Source organism: Poecilia mexicana, unplaced genomic scaffold (genome assembly GCF_051168715.1).
Source record: "Poecilia mexicana isolate PSO_F unplaced genomic scaffold, ASM5116871v1 scaffold_16, whole genome shotgun sequence".
Lineage (NCBI taxonomy): Eukaryota > Metazoa > Chordata > Actinopteri > Cyprinodontiformes > Poeciliidae > Poecilia > Poecilia mexicana.
Window position 1 is genome coordinate 1380283 of NW_028263385.1, and position 19818 is coordinate 1400100.

Consider the following 19818-nt stretch of genomic DNA (forward strand, 5'->3'; position numbering starts at 1 on the left):
TTCCTAGATTGAGGGGGTCCAGACTCACTAAATCCCCTGGGATTTCTGCCCATGTGAAGAACATTTCCAGGCTTAAAGGACTAATGTGGCAGCAATATTTAGACAAATTCCCCCATGCATTTCACATTGATTACTGCAACAGTGTCTGTCTAAAAAGAAATAGTCAATACTCCAGCTGCAGCTGATCCAGATCGCTGCTGCTGGTGTTCTGACTAAAACCAGGACGATAGAGCACATCACCCCAGCTATAAAGCTCTTACAATGGCTCCCTGTAGCTAAGAGAATAGACTTTAAAATAATTGTGTTAGTTTGTAAATGGCTTAAATCAAATCTGGAGCAAACTTCCTGAAAACTGCATAACAGCTGAAACACTGAATTCCTTTAAATCAAGGCTTAACAACCACCTGTTGAGAGTTGCCTTTGATTAACAATAACTGGTATTAATCAAAGGCAGTGATATTCTGAACCTTCAGAGGTTGACTCTCGAGAGTTTATTTATCGATGTCTCGGTTTGTAAGGAGCGGCGCGCCATCTAGTGTTTGTAAACACAAATTGCAGGCTACAGTCAAACACGAAAATCAGAGCGTCCCGTACAGAGGACTTGAATTTGGTTTAAAATACGGGACGTGAAGGTTAATACGGGTCAGTAACACTACATCAGGTGTCCCCAAACTACAGCCCGCCTCCACATTTGGTCCTGCCCCCTGAACAGTACCAGAGAGCATTCAGATTTTTTTTTTCTTCATTTATTGTATTTTCCGGTTTATATGTGGATTTTTCTTCAACCACCAGGGGGCTCTTTAGCAGGAAGTGTGTAAACTGTGGGTGTTTTGTTTTGCATGGCGCATTGCTGCCATCTGTTGGACTTTTAGGGGACTGCTTGACTTTTATGCTATTTAATCAGTACGGTTGTTTGCTAGCGGTAGAGCAGATGAACACAAGTGTCTGTTATGAAGGTTGAATTCTTCGAAGCAATGCCTGAAAGTAGCAGCTTATACTTCAAAACGAGCCTTTATGTTAACATATGATAAATTAATATGTTATAGTCACATTCCCTCAATGGAATATATACTAGTCAGTCCCAGTGACCGTTCACTCATGGTTTTTGCCCATGTGCTTTCTGGGTAAAAAAAAAAATCAATCGAGAAACGCAACCCCCCCTCCCCCACCCCAGTCAACAATTTCCGGCCCCCCACCAGAGAAGGGAAAAGTTATGTGGCCCTCACAGGAAAAGGTTTGGGGACCTAACCCTACATGAACTCCCGCAAGTCTAAATGCTAACTACTGTTACTCTAAATGTTAACCGTTAGCACATTTGTAGATCGTAGGTCGTAACTGTTGACTGCCGTTAGTATGAAAGCTAACAGTTGTGTTAAGATTTGGTTGGAGTTTCACAGCTCTCCTCGTGTGGGTGGATAATAAGCAAAATTTCTCTTTAGGCGATTGAACTCCCAACTCTTCTGCTTCTCCTTTTAACAAGTTACCATTTAGGCTAGAGGCAGTAAACAGTCACTTCTAATATACAGAAATATCTCAAAATACAATCAATGTCAGTAAAAAAAAAAAAAAAAAAACTATCCAGGACTTACAAACACTTTTAACAGTGATACATATTACTTGTGAACTTGACATACCTGTGAAAGAAGGAATCAGCTTCTTCACTGACCCGACAGCTGAGGCCTGCGCAGCAGGTCAGGACCGCTGTACTGACCAGTGGATCCCTCCGCCTCCAGACAGGGGAGGGGAACGCTGCGCACTCCAGGCGGATGTGCACATCGTAGGAGCTCTTTTCAAGCCGTTCTTCGGTTACAACCGCAGACAGCGAGATTTCCCCAGCGGAATAGAAATAGTAGCGTAAATTAACAAACCCAAATAAAACCAATGTGATCGTTCACGAACGAACATGTTTGGAAACCACTGGTGAAAAAGTTTGGGAACCACTGCTCTATGGTCTCCGTTTTCATCTCCAGCCGTTAAAACTGCACACCCTGTTTTCAGCTAACCCTTTGGACAGGTGCAGAGGAAAGGATCGATCATTAAAAAAAAGATTTAAAAAAAGAACAACATGAGCGACGACTGAAGCGATTCAGTCCTGCTAGCAGTTGAGTTAATAGTATTTCACGAAGTCCAGCTTTTATTTTGATTTTCTCTTTTCCCTTATCGAAGAGCGAAATTATTGTTCAGTTCACCAGAATTCGGCAGTGTTTAGACAATGGCACAAAAAGGTATCAAAATAATAGCAGATCCATTTTGACAACAACTGCACACTGATGACTTTTGCCCAACTTCAAAATTTCAGCCTCTCATCCAAAGATTTGTACCTTCACATTTATCATTTTGAAACGGGTGGTATCGTATCACGGTGTCATAGGACTCTTGCACGCTTCCAGGCTCTGTAGAAAAATTCCTTATCTAGTTTGCCTTGAATAAAGGTTTTATTTCGAGATAATGTTTTACAAGGATGTGTTAATCAGTGTTGGGAAGACTGAATGGGTATTGATGTAACCCGTAAGAAAAAAATAACTCAACCCATTCAGAGAAAAATAAAACAGGACTAGAGTCGTGAGAGTGCGTCGGCCACTACATTGTCTTTACCACGAACATGTTTGATAGAGATGTTAAATGATTGGAGTCGCAGAGACCAGTTCATCAAGCGGCGGTTTTTATTGCGCATGCGATCCAGAAAAACTAACGGATTATGGTCCGTAAAAACAACCACAGATCCGCTAGAACCGCCTACATACACTTCAAAATGTTCTAAAGCCAGGACAAACGCTAATGCCTCCTTTTCGATGGTGGAATATCATCTCTGATACTTGTCAAGTTTCTTTGAAAAATAAGAAACCGGATGTTCCACCCCATCAGTACCATCCTGGAGAAAGACAGCTCCGACGCCAGAATCACATGCGTCCACAGCCAACTTAAATGGTGCATCAAAACGAGGGGCAGACAACACAGGAGCATTAACTAGCAAATGTTTAGTTTGCTCAATAGGGCGCACTTGACCTCCCCACACCCTTTTTCCAAGATAGGTCACTGTGGCTTGGCTGAATTGGCATTTGGAGAGATTACTGTCAAATTAGCTTCACTCAGACACACAAAAACAGTCCTTAAATGTTCAACGTGCTCCGCCCATGTAGTAGAACAAATCACCAAATCATCCAAATAAGCCTCACAGAATGATAAACCTGACAAAACCACATTCATTAGCCGTTGAAACGTCGCTGGGGCATTGCGCATCCCAAAAAGCCATCACCGTATATTGAAGGAAATCATTGGGTGTGACAAAAGCGTAAATTTCCTGGGCTCGTGCCGTTAAGGGTACCTCCTTCAGCAAATCCAGTTTAGTCACAAACTGGGCAGCCCCCACATGATCCACACAATCCTCCATACGAGGCAGTGGATAACAATCCGGCCTAGTCACCCCATTTACCTTCCTGAAGTCCATACAGAAACGGTCCTCTCCATTGGCTTTAATAATCAGGAGGCATGGCGAACTCCACGGACTACTACTTGCAACAGCAAGTCCATGTTTCACCATGTACTCCACTTGCGTCTTCAAACGGCGTCGCTTGTCCGTTAGGCTTGGAATCACCAACATCAATATCATGGCTGAGCGCACGAGTCTGAGTGGGAATGTCTGCAAACAGCAACCTATAAGACTGGATCAAATTAATGACATCAGCCTGCCTGGAAAAATCAAGGTGAGACAACAAGAGAGGCAAGTTTTCCAACACCTCTGAATTTGGAAAACTTCTTTCAGTGACAGCCGGGGAAAAGACGTCACCTTCACGTTCAGCACCGGACAGCTCCGGCTTCAGCATGTTAACATGACATAGGCGTGATGTCCGCCTCCGATCAGGAGTCGAGACCAGATAATCTCGATCTCCGACCTTCCTCCTGATCTTATAAGGGGCACCGTAGCGCGCTTGTAAGCTGGAAACAGGAACCGGAAGTAACGCTAACACTTTCTCCCCAGGCTGAAAAACTCTCAGTCGTATTTCTGTCAAACAAAGACTTCATTTTAGGCTGAGCAGTTTTAAGATTTTCTTTAGCTATCTCGCACGCACGGCTCAGCTTCAGTTGAAAGTTACTGACGTAGTCCAATAAATTTTGGTGAGATTTTTCACACAACCACTTCTCTTTCAATAGCTTTAAAGGACTGCGAACAGTGTGAGCAAAAACCAAGTCCGACAGGCTAAACCTGAGAGACTCCTGAACCACCTCCCGAATAGCAAACAGTTGTAAATGTACACCTTCATCCCAGTCTTTTTTGAATTCCAAACAGTAGGTGCGAAGCATTGTTTTTAACGTTTGATGGAAACGCTCGAGTGCGCCCTGACTTTCCGGGTGATAAGTCCTGGAATGACGGTGCTTTATGTCAAGTTGACGTAAAACCTGCGCAAATACTTTAGACATAAATTTAGACCCTTGGTCAGTTTGCACAACCCGAGCTAAACCACACTGAAAAAAACTGTTATTGCTTTCACCACTACAGGCGTAGATATTTTACGCACCGGAAAAACGAGTAGAGGTGCGCATCACTGTTACCAAGAACATATTCTCTGCTTTGGTTCGAGGTAACGGACCCACACAGTCAACCAATACTCTTTCATATGGTTCAGCGATGGCTGGAATGGGATACAAAGGAGCAGGAGGAATCGTCTGATTTTGCTTTCCAGATACTTGACATGAATTACAGTAGTGCACGACATCGCTCTTTAACTCCGGCCAAAAGAAATGACGCAAAATGCGATCATAGGTTTTTCTTATGCCAAGGTGACCTGCTAATGGATTATCATGTGCTAACCGCAAAATTTCTGAACGATATGGAGATGGAACAACAATCTGTTTCACCACACTCCACTCTTCAACAGGAGAGACATTTAAAGGCGTCCATTTACGTATCAGAAGACATCATCTAAAAAATAGCCAGTAGAAATGGAGTCAGACTTATCAGTTAGTGCATCGTTAAACAAAGGTGCTAAACTTTTATCAGTTTTTTGGAGCTCCATCAACTGCTGTCTACTCAATGACAGTGCATTCGTAGCCAACATGTCCTCCTCCACACTTTTCTGTAATGGAGCATGTTCGGATTCATCGTTGAACAGAAAACTTTCACTCAAGTCAAAGTCATCTTTATTTTCCTCTTGTTGACGCTTAAGTGCTGCACGCGTAACTGCGCACGACGTGAACACATCTGGGAATGTACGAGCAAGTTCATCTGGACAGGTGCGCAACACTGGGACAGGTGTAACGTCTGGAGTAACCAACACTCGACCCCCACCAAAGTCGTTGCCCATGATCATGGAGACGCCCGCTATTGGAAAACTAGAACGCACCCCAACCACAGCGTCACCAGACCACAGCTCAGACTGGATTACGACTTTGTGCAGAGGAACACCAATGTCTTGCATGCCAAAAACCACGAACTGGCACATCAGAACCAATCGCAGTGTCACTATTTAACGGCAAGATACCCTCCAAAATAAAAGACTGAGAGGCAGCAGTGTCTCGCAATATTTTTACAGGGATTTTCTCACCAGTTAGAGACACAGAAACAAACCCATCCATAACGAAAGGCTTAAAATCAGCATACTCGCAAGGCTTAGTTGTTGAAAGTGACCGAGTAATGCGATTTACAGTTTTAATTAGAGCGACCGGCTTAGTGTTCTTTTTCTGTAAAACCGGGCAACTGGCCACAATGTGTCCTCTCTTTTTACAATAAAAACACGTTCCTTTAGTTTTTAAATCCAACCAATTATCTGATTTGCTTTCAACGCCACCAAGCGCATATCTGATTCGAAGTGAAACAGTTTTTGCACACTCCTTCCCGTTATTTTCAGATTTATCAAATTTATTAAAGACATTTGAGCGCTCAAAATTGCCTTTGTGCGTTAACATGTACTCATCATGGAGCACTGCAGCTTTTGACACATTTGACACTTTATTTTCATTCAAGTAGGTGGTAACTTTCTCTGGCAAGCTGTATTTTAAGTCTTCCATTAAAATGAGCTGCTCAAGTTGTGCAAAGTCGGGAACAATTTTAGCAGCGCACCAACGATCAAAGAGAATTTCTTTATCTCTAACAAAATCCACATAAGTTTGATTGTAGTCTTTTTTAATTTACAAAATTTTTGACGATAAGCTTCAGGTACTAGTTCATACGCCCTCAAAATAGCACTTTTAACTTTCTCAAAATCAAGGCTATCCACCACAGACAGACGCATCTTGCGCTTTGTCACTTAATGCACACTGAAACAACAAAGTCCACACATTTTTAGGCCATTTAAGTGCGAGTGCCACTCTTTCGAACAACGTGAAGTATTTGTCAAAATCCCGCTCATTAAATGGAGGAACCAAGCGAACATTTTTACTAACATCAAAATCATTTGATTGGGGCTGCGAAGTCCCAGCACCAAGTTCGAGTTCCTTCAAACCCAGTTCAGCTTGTATCTCCAGTTTTCGTTGCTCAAGATACAACTCCTTCTCTCTCAAAGCAAGCCGTCCTAATTCAACTTCAAGTTCTTTCAAATGAACCGGGTCATCTGGCGACGAAGCTTTCGATGGAGACCCAACAGGACTTTTTAGTAAAATTGTAGCAGGAAAAATTCCAATCTGAACCAGTGCTTCTAATAACTCAGCTTCTACTGTTCCTCTTTTAGCACGTTTATTTACGGTAACCTTGAAACGCTCGGCTTTTCACAGCAACTGACCCTTTGTGCATTTACCCAAGGGTTCCAATGTGGGCTTTTCAACAAACTCATCCAGGTCAAACTACATGTCTACACCGTGGAATCAAGCCACACTTAATCACAAAAGCTCAAGCACAAACAAAGCCACAAGAACACCAGACCCGAATATCCTAATTAACCAGCGCAACGCGCGCCAGCTGCGCCAAAATGCACACAAGAACCAGTATAATCGCCAAAAATATGAAACAACCTCAGGACACGACAAGTTTCTAAAGGTAAACTTTGTTTAAACGAGCCACCATAAATATGTTACGTCCACCAAGGGCACAACATATTTGAGGATACGAGACAAGAATGAAGGTTCAACAAAATATTTTATTCTTAAACTCTCTTGAGCTTTGGTTTTTATTTTGTTAAGCTGCTTCGGATTTTCTGTGAAGAAAAAGAGAGTTTCATACCCTCAGTTTCCCGTGTCCCAAAAAAAGAAAAACAAAACCCCAAAAGTATTAACAGAAAGTTGGACCTGGTGAGCCGATCAACCAGAACAAAACGGTACAGCAGGGGGCCAACCCTGTACAGGGCCGTCGAAGCCCCTTCTATTACCGGACTAAAGCAAAAATGAACCTAATGCAAAAGAAAGATTGAAACCAGGACAATCGGTCCCACCAGGCCAAAATCACAACGAAAAAGCAAACAAACAAAGGCTAACAGAAATACCGCACGGCAGGCTGGAACGTCAGCTGCGGCCCACAGCGACTGGACGCGCACCGCGTCAAGACGCGTCCCCGGTGGTGGTGGAGCGAGCGGAAGCGAGTGGAAGGGCGGAGAGCCCAACATGCTGAAACCCAGCCTATTTATAGGCGGATCAACAGTGCCACAAATTAATGTAATCAAATGACCAAAAATAAGAAATTATCCAAACTCCAAAATATATTAACAAAAGGTCATTCTACTAAAGTCTATAAGAAAACAAAGGGGGGAAAAAATCATCATAATGTGCCCGAAGCACATAACACTAAGTTACAGTAAAAGTATCTTTTTTTAGTTACTTTCAGCAGCTGCTAACAACAATGCTTGCCACCTGTGAAAATTACATTGATCTTTGCCAATATTTAATTGCAAGTTATTTCATAATGGTAACACAATATGTCTCCACTTATAAAGTTGAACTGAAGAGGAGATTTTTTTATGGCAACAATACAAAAAAAATCCTTAGGAATATGTGTGTTTTTGTGTGGTCCAGTATTGTCTGGAAAACTATAAATAGGACAAATCGAGGGTGAAGGAATGATGAGCAGCACCACATGAGATTGTGATTGACAACACTAAAACTCTCCTCCCACTGACTAGTTGTTTCTAGCACTGGGAGAAAGCAGAGGAAATAGATTTTTCACAGATTACCTCTCATACCATACTGCCACACAGTGGCGCAAAAAGGGGGTATGCAGCGCATGCAACGCATAGGGGCGCAGCACCAGAGGGGGCGTCAAAACCCCGTCTGGAGGGGGCGGCGATTTTTTTATTTATTTCTATGAACAAAAAATAAATAACTAAATTATGGAGGGCCCCCTGCTGGTCAGGGCCCCTAGAATTGTCTTCACTTTTCCGCCTTATACCGCGCCCCTGAATGGAGCAGACCAGCGCCTGACAGAGGACCAGACAGAGGCCCAGTGGTTCCTGGGCGTATGTCAGTGTGTTTGGGCAACCCACTTCCCAAAAACTTGTTTATAAGAATAAATTCCTCAAAAGGGCTTAAAATGGCTTTTGGTGTCATGTCAGCCCATTTTCTTGTTGCAGACTTCTGAACGGGGCGTAAGTTTATTTTTAGATAAGCCTATAATTTGAAAACTTATTACACTGAGTGAGCGTTTCACCAGAAAACAGGATTTTCTTTGAGTTTGTTGATCGCAGCGCTGGAGCCGACAAGCCAGCCCTCTTCTCCCTGAAAGCCTAAGCGAGGTTTGAGGCTGGAGCTTTGTGCTCATCGGGCGTCCAGCCGTATTGTTGTGGAAAATAGTTTCCAAACACTTTTTAAAAAGTGCATTTTTAAACAAGCAAATGGTGTGAGAGCCGCAGATTAAAGCTCCAGGTCAGAGTATGCTCTGAGTTTGCTCTGTCAGTCAGAGTCCACAGGTGGGTTTTATACCAAAGTTAAGGAATCCTGAACAATGGAGAGACAGTCTGGTTCCTGAGCAGCTGCAGAAAAACATCTAAACCTGGCAGTGCAAACCAGACATTCGGTGTCTCGTTTCGTTAGGTTCATAAACACTTAGAATGAGGAGACAACATGACCAGCAGATGATTAAAGTCATGATGAAATGCATTGTATAAACACATTCATGACACAATTGAACATTTCTGCATGGAACTTTAAAAGAACAGTCAGTTAAATTAAAATTTGCGAGTGTCACACTCACAAATTAATTTGTTCTCAAACACATTCTCTTCTTTTGACCAGCAGTCTTTGGCATTTCGTTCTGGGAGCACCAGTGCATGCGGTCCAGGAGTAGAGTTCCATTTCTTCGCCCAGAACCTTTAAAACAGAAACAAGAACCTCAGAACATAAAATTAGGCCACATTGACAAGAAACTTATAACTATCAGCATCAAATGAGAGTTATTACTATCAATCAATCAAAATTTCTTTGCACATTTAAGCAACAAGGCATTTCAAAGTACTTTACATTATAAAAAAACAAAAACACAATGTCATGCAACATAGAATAAACAATCAAAACATTACATTAAGTCAAGTGCCATCGTTAAATTCTTAATCAATTATGATTCAAAAGCAACTTTATACAGTTGGGTTTTTAGTTTAGAATTAAGGGATTTAAGGGCTTTCAGTGTTTCAGCAGTTTTGCAGTTTTCTGGAAGTTTGTTCAAGATTTGTAGAGCAAAGAAGCTTAATGCTACTTCTCCAGTGATTTATAAACTAACATGAGTATTTTAAAGTTTATTCTCTGAGCTACAAGGAGCCAGTGGAAGAACTGTAGAACTGGTGTTATGAGCTCCATCTTCCTGGTTTTAGTCAGAACAACAGCAGCAGCGTTCTGGATCAGCTGCAGCAGGAGGATTGAGTTTTTGAGTTAGACCTGTAAAGACACTGTTGTAGTAAACAATGTGACTAAATATAAACGCATGGATGAGTTTCTCTACATCTCTCATTAGACACTCAATTAATAAAGACTTAAAAAGAAGCCAGACTAGAAAATAAGAAGGAGTTGTAAGAACTTGCACAATTGCATTTTAAAGATTTAAATGTTTTCACAAATGGATCTAAAGCTGTTCAACTTAAACAGAAAGTAATGTTTCAAGCAAAACTGAAAATTTCTCATATTTTTTTTAATAAACAAATTATCTTTAAAAAAAAGTTAAACACTTAAGTAGAACTAATCCATCCATCCATTTTCTGTACACATTTGTCCCTTAGTGGGGTCAGGATATAACTAATCTAACAAATATATTTTATCCAAATTCAACATGAAATCCTTCTTTCAATGATGCAGTATTAAAATTATTCCTCCTTCTGAACAGATTTCTTCAGATTTCTGCGTTTATAAACCAGATGTTTAATCTTGATCTCCCCTGATGTAACAATGACCCTCACCCATCCTGTTAGAGGAAGAACACTTCAAATGCCCTGATTACTGACCTCAACGTTTCATTGGATGCTACAATAATGGCCTAGTCCAAGGAAGCCTCCAGGAGGTTCAGAGAAACCCATTACCATTAAGAGAAGCACAAAGATAGCAAATGTCCTGAATGTTCATAGAGTTACAGCTGGAAGAATAAAACCCAACTATGAGAGCCATATTTTTAGAGTTTATATATTTATTTTTGTTTGGTTTAATACCAAACAAAAAATCGACTGACTGCAAAAGACCAGCAGCAAGGCTTGGTGGCATCAGCCACAGAGGTTTCAGGTCCCACAGTGAGGACAGACTGAGGACTGAAGGTCTCCATGCCTGAACTCAACCACCTGCAGCACCACTGACCCAAAGGCACAACAAAACCCAGCTGCAGTTTGCTCATAGCTATAATAGGGAGATAAAGAACATTTTTGTTTTTCCAAAGCTGGAACTTCTTGAGCCCGATCAGACGTCTGAAGCTCGTGCTGAAAAGAAGAAGCCCAGTAAGCTTTGACATCATTGGACGTCCAAACAGAGCAATGAACCCAATCATGTCCACCAAGGTTTGGTTTTAGAAGAAGTCCTGGAGATCCTGGAGTCGTTGTAACTCAGTACATTTAACTCTTCTACAATCTTGACAAAATATATTTACATTTTTACCTAAATATGTATATTTTTAGATCGTAGTTCTTACCCAAGAGTGTCTGTACGTCCATCAAGCCAGATCCAGGTGTTGTTAACTTCTTGTAATCCCATCCAGTATCCGTGGTATTTATCATAGTAGTACTTGATGTTTGTGTTGACAAATTCCTGTGAACAAATTTTTTGAGATTGTCATAAATCTTCTTACTTCAAGCGATCAATTTTACAAAAACTCCCAGACTAGCTTTAGATTTCTAGCTTGGCATTAGATTTTACCTGCTCCTGCAGATCATCAATTACAACCAAATGTGATCGTCTAATCTGACAGAACCTTTGACTTTGTTCCCAGGTCTTCCAACGAGGTGGTTTGTCATAAAACAGGTAGCATTTGCCCTTGTAGAGAATCCACTCAAGTGGACATAACTCACACCCTGGTTCCATTAGACAAGGGGAGAGAGAAGAAGGAAGTGAAACTTTGGTAAAGTAATATCAAAAAGAACAACAAATACAAAAATATCAAAGAAATCTCTGTGTGTATATTTAATGTTTCACTCATCAAAATTGATCAAAGATTTCAAAGGTAAAGTGCAGATCAATAATGGAGAGTGATTAAGTTAAGCTACCATTCTAGTTAGAAGTGGCGTACCACAGGGTTCGGTGCTCGGTTCTCTCAAAAACAACAGTATTCTCTGAAATCAAAGCTTTACTGTAAACTTGGTGCTAATGAACAAATTTTTCTCCACCCCAGCCAAGGCCCTGGCTCACTTTGTCAGACATCAGCACTGTACCTGTGATAATAGTGATTAGGTATGCTTTGAAAAGCTATTTGAAGATTATAACCACATTTTAAAAATAAATATAACACAAATAATCAAAAGGTTCAAAGGCAATCTAGAAATTGTAGCACTTTTGTCTTTCTCTCCTAGCAGATACTTGATGTCTTCATTCAAAGTCATCCTTCTCTCCATCAGGTTCTGTGTTTCGGCTGTAAGGTGACTGATACTTTCCTGTTGCGCAGTCGTCTTTACACCCACTATAAAAACACAAATTAGTCAGAAAGTCAGTGAATCTATCTGTATCAGAGAAGCATCAACATTTTCAGTTTCGCTCTCAGATCTTTTCAGGATATCAGACTGTATTCTCATTTTCGAACCAAAGAACAGTAAACTGATCCAATATTTCATTAACATTCTTATTTTTCGGGCTGCATGGTGGTAGAGCTGTTGCCTTGTAGCAATAAGGTCCAGGTTTTGAATGAGTAAAGTTCATATGCAGAGTTTACATGTCCTTAGAATTTCATGCTAATTATACTATTTTATGCATGAGTAAAGTTTTTATGTTGGAAGTTTTGAAATAATTGTGCTGATTTTCCATCCATCCATCATGAACAAGACACAAAGATCATTAAACTCCTCCACTTAAAGTGGTTTAAAATCTTTTCTTTTTACATGTAAATCATTCACTTATGACTTATGTAAAGCCATAAGTGAATGATTTACATGCTTTGGTCTGAATTCTTCATTATTGTAGCTCCACAGACTCCATAGCGCATTTTAAAGCAACTTGTTTTAATGCAGTCTTTTTAAATGTGAAGCATTCCACGCCCCGTCCCCTCCAGGTCACAAAGCGTTCTTCTCCACCTAATTAAGCCACTTCTGTAGTTTGATACTTTTATCTCCAAAGTTTATTAAAAATCTCAACAACTGAAGACTTTGCATGTTGGATCCAGAGTTTGACCCAGACCAGGAGAAGGAAGATGACAAACCTACAGAGCCACACATTCAAATTAACGCATCACAATGGTGTTATTATTGTTTTTACACCTTTTCCATTCATACCAACTACCCAAGCCTCCATGGGGCCTCAAGTGAAATTTGGCTTTGGGGTCCTCTATTTCTGTTCAAAATGTGGATTGCTGCAATCACCAGTCAGACAATTAGATTATCCACACACCTGCTATAAACTCAATGCGTCTCTGACAGTGCTGTTTACATTACATCCTATACACATGTATCATTTAGTTGATGTAAAAATATTTGTTTTAGCCACAAATGATCATGCTCAGCAGCAAACAACATATGACAAACTACAGCTTAGAGTAGCACATTGATATGTTAATGCAATGCAGCCTGATGCAAAAACATTTTGCTATTCAATGTCAAACATTGAGAAGTTTTAATTAATGTTAACAAACATTGTGAGGCAAAAATTAGGCTCACTGACTGTAAGCAGTAAGCTCCTCAATGCTAAGTGTGAAGCACTCAGCATTGAACCACTCCAGTGCATGGTGGGAGCCATGGCCTGGAGAAACCAACAGAAACACACCATCTATGAAAAGCCAAGATGAGACACTGAGGCTCACAAGCTAGACATCATCCTCTGCATGACTTTAGATCTTCCATATTAAACTTTAACACCTTGATATGTTTCAAGTTGGGCAGCATTAATTTGAATTGATTCTTAGTAACGCTTCATTGTCCGTAACTTTTTAATCAACTTTCAGATCTGACACTTGCATCCTAATGCTTTAAACATCTAAAAACTCGTCATATAGGAAGCTAATTAAAATATATTGTGGTAATGTGAAACTCACTGTAGATAGCTGTTCCAGCTACCAGGGCACTAAAAATCCCGAGAACCACCAAATACAGACGAGACTTAGTGAGAGCTTTTTCTTCCTCTTCTGCTTCACCTGAAAGAAACAATGAACTTGATAAGGTATAAGAGTTATAATTCATCAGAGGGCCTGGAGGCCTGTAGAGGGTTATGAGTTATTTTCTTAATGCCGGTTTAACAGGACAGGAAAACATGGAAAATCAGCTGTGACTCAGTGGTTTAGGTAAACACAACCAGCTGGGTCAGACCGGAGCAGATGGCCGATCTGCCTCTGAGCCGTACAATGGCAGAGAGAAGACGACTCCTTCTGGATTGTTCTGAACAGTGGCTAGACAATTTATATTGACAAAGCGGCGCATCAATGGAGTAACTATTTAGGATCATGCTATGCATCAGTGAGAGCTATGGCTCTAACCCACTGTGTTTGTCTTTACGTCATTTTTACATCATTTACTGTAAATGACATGTTTGACATCATTTACAGTTGTGTTTCTCGCCCGCGGGGGTCATTTAGAGGATAACAGGGGGCGCTGACAGAAATATTTACAAAAAGGGGAAGCTGTGTTTGGTAGAAGGTACAGTTTATATCTAAGATGCACAACAATACCAGTTTAAAAGTTGAATAACTTGAGAAAAACTGGTTCACAGCATTAAAACATGCCTGGCTGCAGCTGTATTGATGTAACTCTTCTTCTCTTCAAGATTTCGATTAGCTTCTTAGCGCTCCTGCTTGACTGCTACCAGCGTCAATGAAATTAAATGAAATTTGTATTTATTTCAAACACGTACAAAGTCAGAGAAAAAATAAAATCCCTATATGTACATATTATAACAATAATCAAACATAAAAAACAAATTTCATATCCAGTTCAAAAAGCAGGAGGATATTTCACATATATTTTCACAATTTCTACACTTTCTAAATTATATCTGTTATGCAGTCTTCACCATGCAACATTCAGCTTTGAGAAAACAAAAAGATGAAACCTTTTTGTTATATATAATCCATCACATAAACACACAACACCTCTCAGTGCAGTCATGTTTAATCTGCAGAACTACACCACATCCCTCAACATGTTTTATCAGATAAAACTAGTGTAAAAAGTATAAATATGTTAAAGCAATTTTAATTCCTTCAATTACCTTTTTCGTACTATTTTGCCAATATGCTTTATTTTTAGGACAGTCTTTAAAATTTAATTTTTTATGTTAATCTAAAAAAATAAGATGGGATTAATATCCACCTGATTTATCCTTACATCAGATTTTAAAGAGGTCTCTTCAGACACCTATGGCCTGACATTTAAAAAGAAATGACCCATTAAATGCTTGATCTTTGTCTTTCATAATTTTTTGTTGTTTGTCAATAGGCAACTTTTGTTGCCTACCTCCTATTTACTATGTACATGCTCCCATGAGCTCAGATTATAAGAAACAACAAGATGAGTTTCCATTACTGTGCAGGTGATGCAGCTCTACATCACAATGTCACCAGGTGGCTGTGAACCATTGAAGCGCTGAGCAGATGCACAGAACAAATCAATGAGTGGATGTGCCATAACCTTCTTCAGCTGAATAAATGAAGTAATATTTTGTACCAAAGGAGGATCGATCAATAGTCAGCACAAAGATTCAGTTATTACAGTCAGAAACTAGGGATCAGAGCGTTAATCTGGCTTTAGTGATAGTCTGACCTGAGCCTTCAGAGACACATAAAGATGATTACAAAGTCGGCCTTTTGTCTTAAGAATAAGTCTAACTTTATCATACAAATGTCCCCACTAGATTTATACAGGAACTCATCCATGTGTTAATCTTCAGTCGAAATGATCGGTGGAGGAGTGTCTTCATGGGTCTGCCTGTGTAATGCTAATTAAGGCTAGGCGCCAGACTACCGCCAAATATGGTAATAGGCAGTCAGAAACGTTCGGCTGAGGAGCCCGTGTGTGTGAATACAACACCATCAGACAGGTAGTAAGTTCAAGTTATTGTATTCAAATTTATATATTTGCATATATTTAGAAAGGTATTTATTATTATTAATAATAATAATAATAATAATAATAATAATAATAATAATAATAATAATAATAATAATAATAATAATATTTTTCTAAACACAGCAACAAAATAAACCCCGATGACACCCAAGAGTTTTTTTTCTCTTATTCAAGTCCATTCTTTTGTATCCAGGATGATTAATACTCCATCAATCAATAATCCAAATGTTTTTAGTCCATGATCCAAGGGCAATAGGTCCAGAAAAGAAAAGTAGTTTGGTTCAATAAAGTGTGGTGATCCAGTAGCTCGCCATCCTGGGTTGAAACAGGAGGTGGAAAAAAACCCTGACCTAAAAAAGGTGATGAATAAAAAAAATAGCATTTACATTTAAACAGGGTTAAACTGTTATCCAAAACAACTAAACATTCATCAATGAAATAATTGCTATATTCCACATTTTTCAAGTTAAAGATCAAATTAAAGTTACAGATCAAATTGAAGTGCACTTTCAACTTGTATCTAAGTTTAATTGATGTGAGAGTCAATTAAACTTAATTGACTTAAGTATTGTTTCATTAAACAATGAATTGTTTTTTTGTTTTGTTGTGCAATTCCAAATAAATGAACCAATTCCAGAGTTCTATAGGCTGTCAACAAAATCAATAAAAAGTAACTAAAAGTATCCTAAAAATGGCAAATTTACAAAAATCAAAGGATTTATTTAATACTTTGAGGATATATCTTCTACTCGGCCGCAAAATTAAAGAAAAGAGAATGATCTTTTAATCTATAAGACCATTTTAGTCACCAATACATAGACAAAGTACGTAAAATAACTCACAGTCGAATGGTTGCCAGAAAACACACAATATAATCCTTTGGCTGTGTTAATTTGGCTCGATCCAGCAGTGTTCTTCAACGATTTTGGAAAATGCCAAGCACAAACAGCTAACCACAGCATAGGGTTGCCACCTTTCAGAAATCAAAGTAAGGGATGCCCACCACGGCGCGTGTCACTCGACTCTCATGGGGTGGGATGTCCACTGCAGTAATAGACAATATTTTATGGCAGTGTTTTTTGTCTTTAAAAAGTGATCCATAGAGCAATCGCTCATGCATAGAGGTTGGTTAGAGTACCCCAAAATTGTACTCCAATCAGAGTAGTATACTTTAAATATGTTTAATTAATCAAGTGTAAAAAGTATTTGGTAAACCACTGAGTAACTGATCATAACACCTGATTTAATATTAAAAATGTGTCCTCAGACAACTAAAAGTATAAAAGTATAAAAGTTATGTGAACATTCTGATATTTTATAGAGTATTACCAAAATATTTATATAAATAAGGAGTTAGGTTTGGAGGCTGGTGCTAGACCAGATTTACCACAGGGACCAGGTTAGTCAGTGTTTTTTCATGGCAACACTTGAAAAAGAATGAAACAAAAAACAAAGCAAAAAAAAAAAAAAAAACAGAGCAATATTTCATTATTTGATATAACAAGTGAGCCAAAGAGCCAGTTGAGTCTCCAGAGATCCAGGCTGCAGATCCCTGACAGATGGAAAGTGTGATCCTATCTCCATACAGCAGCTAAAGGTGCAGCACTATAATTTTTAATTCATTGTTTAAGTAAAATTGTGAAGGTTAAAAAAATAATCCACCACTGAGTATTAACATAAGACATTTATTTAGTATAACTTCTTTGGTACCCTGTTGGCCCCCATCTAGAACCGCCCCTGGGCGGCAGGTCTGTGTCTGGTGCAGCACTGAACAATGAATTCATAAAATATGTAAACATTTCAAAATAAAACATGAAGAAAGCACTAACAAAACCTTTTAAAGTAGGAAGTATTTATGTATTTACTGTTAAGCTAATGTATGATTTGTTCTTCAAATGATCATTTGTATTATTTTGGCTGATATTATTATACATTAAATAAGCAAATAATCAAACCAATATAGTCTACTAAAAGCACAATAAGAAACTTAATCATAGCAAAATGTTACCATATCAGGGTCTGCTGTTCCTCTCCTGATCTATTCTGTCTGGTATCGCCACAATGGACACTTTTTTTAAATTGCCTGTGTTCATCCTCACCAACATTATTCAGCCTGGGATTTGCGTCTTCTTTCTCACATCTGTATCTTTACGAGAGGTTTTGCTTCTAAGGACGGTGGAGAGTTGGGTCAAGGATGGTTTAAAAAGACGTGGGCTGACAGCGCCTCACCGCGTCTGAGTAGTGTCCGTCTCTAGGCAACCATGACAACAGCGTCGGTCTGTAGCGTTCAGGGGTCTTTTAACTCCCGCAAACATAGACATGAATACGTAGACCCCTCATAGAGCGCTGAGTCCTACGTTACGTCACCGCCATCTTCTGTGTGGCAGCAAAGCGATCGGAGCTCCTAAAGTCCTGTTCTGTGTGGACTTTTTTAAACCGTTTTACGAAACAAACTGGATTCACTGGCATTACCTTTCACAGGTAAGGATGAAAGATCAGAATTACTTGACTTTGCAGCCAGAAATTTGCTTCTAAACAACCGAGAAATATTTCCTATATAGCTAAATTGGCCCGAAGTAGCTGCTGATTGTTAGTATAGCAGCTATCGTTTTCATACTGTGTTTTCTAATGAGGGAGAGCTGATGAGAAACCGCTGTTAGAGGAGAAGTTTATTAAAAAACCAGAGGATTTTGTGAAGAATGATCAGTCAGGATCAGAGCTGGAGCTGCTGCTCTTCAGCCTGTTTCCCAGCTCAGCATAGCTATAAAGATGCTACGAGTCAGAGCCCAACATGCTGAAAATGTCTTTTTCTGAATGTGAAGGAAACATATATGTATTTTCTATTAACTTTTGGATAATTTCTCTTTTATCCTGGTTCACAGGCTACTCTGCATCTCCACTATCAGAACCACACATGTATAGGCAGCATTGAGTTTTTATACTTCACTAATCTGAAAAAACACAAGAGCTTCTTACATAGAAAATGACAATTTATTAAGTGCATTTGGATAGTATTGTTACTTTTCAGTCCTCATAAAAACATATATATATATATATATATATATATATATATATATATATATATATATATATATATATATATATATATATATATATATATATATATAAATAAATAAATAGAGTCACTTACTGTGATGAGGACTTTGGGCATTGGTGACAGCGACTGTAGTATCTTCATCCCCGATTTCCTCCATCCTTTACAGAGAAAATAATAAAGATTAGAAAATGTCCAACATCTCCTTGAAAGACTTCACCTGTAGCTCACAGGAAAGCAGGCAGATTCCTCTTCCACTTTTTAAAAGACAGCTTCAGAGTTTGATGCAGCATCAGAACATAAAGACAGTTACAAAGTCAACCTTCTGTCACCAGAATCATATTTCCAGGGTTAAAGGACCAAAACCAGGAAGACAGAGCACATCACCCCAGTTCTAAAGTGTTATGTATGGTACAAAAGGTAAAATAAAACAATATTAAAGCAGACAACTGGAAGAACCACATGGCAACATTTATTTTTCATCAGAAGACATCTCCTTCTCTGAACAGGAACAACTCGCATCTCTTGTGCACTACAAGAGCGCCCACCAATGGCTTGTTGCTGAAATGTGCTCATAAAAGAATAAACTTTATTCAGTTGTTTGTTTAACCCAGTGTGTCTCAACCTTTTTGGGCCAGCGCCCCCCAGCCTTTATCCAGGTCCCTCACCGCCCCCACCAAATAATTTGCAGGCTACTTTACACTGACTATTATTTTATTATTAATACTACTATCACTATTGTAGATGTTTTGATTTTTATGATTCTTTCTGTATTTATCATCAAAAATAATTTCCCAGAGAACAAAAAAACCATGGGAATAGAAATTATTTTCACAGGTGTTTACAAAAAATGCAATGAACATTCAGGTTAAAATCTGTAGGCCTAACAGCAGCCAATCAGAGTGGAAAAATATTCTTGTTCTTTGCCATTTTCTAGTTGTTAAATGTTCCACAAAATGAGCAGATAAAAGATGAACAACATGCCAGTTTAAACTCTGAACTGTTTGCAAACCGACTGAGCTCTGCAGCATTAAAACATGGATAGAACTGTAACTACATTAATCATAGATCTTCTTGTAGGTTTCTGGTGACGCAGCTCTGTGCTGCCTTCAGGAGAATGGGACATCAGAGTATCATCCATGAAATTTCACCCACATGGCATTTACTGTGCAAACC

General features: G+C 39.2%; 1 protein-coding gene across 1 annotated transcript; it reads right to left on the minus strand.

The window, feature by feature from the left end:
- Window positions 1-8994: 8994 nt before the first annotated feature.
- On the minus strand, window positions 8995-18916 carry LOC106912594 (asialoglycoprotein receptor 1-like). Its single transcript, XM_088013841.1, has 6 exons — window positions 18739-18916; window positions 13562-13660; window positions 11876-12001; window positions 11245-11399; window positions 11021-11136; window positions 8995-9228 (listed from the first exon to the last, which is right to left on the minus strand). The coding sequence occupies exons 1-6, from the start codon at window positions 18800-18802 to the stop codon at window positions 9087-9089; spliced, it is 702 nt and encodes a 233-aa protein (XP_087869967.1). The 5' UTR covers window positions 18803-18916; the 3' UTR covers window positions 8995-9086.
- Window positions 18917-19818: the final 902 nt, after the last annotated feature.

Bases quoted from the DNA above. Each gene is read 5' to 3' on its own strand.
- LOC106912594 (XM_088013841.1), bottom strand. From the start codon at position 18,802: ATGGAGGAAATCGGGGATGAAGATACTACAGTCGCTGTCACCAATGCC. The intron at 12,002-13,561 runs GTGAGTTTCACA...GTGTTTTTATAG, and splicing joins AGCTGGAACAGCTATCTACA to TGGGTGTAAAGACGACTGCG. The intron at 11,137-11,244 runs GTAAAATCTAAT...ATTTGTTCACAG, and splicing joins TTGATGATCTGCAGGAGCAG to GAATTTGTCAACACAAACAT.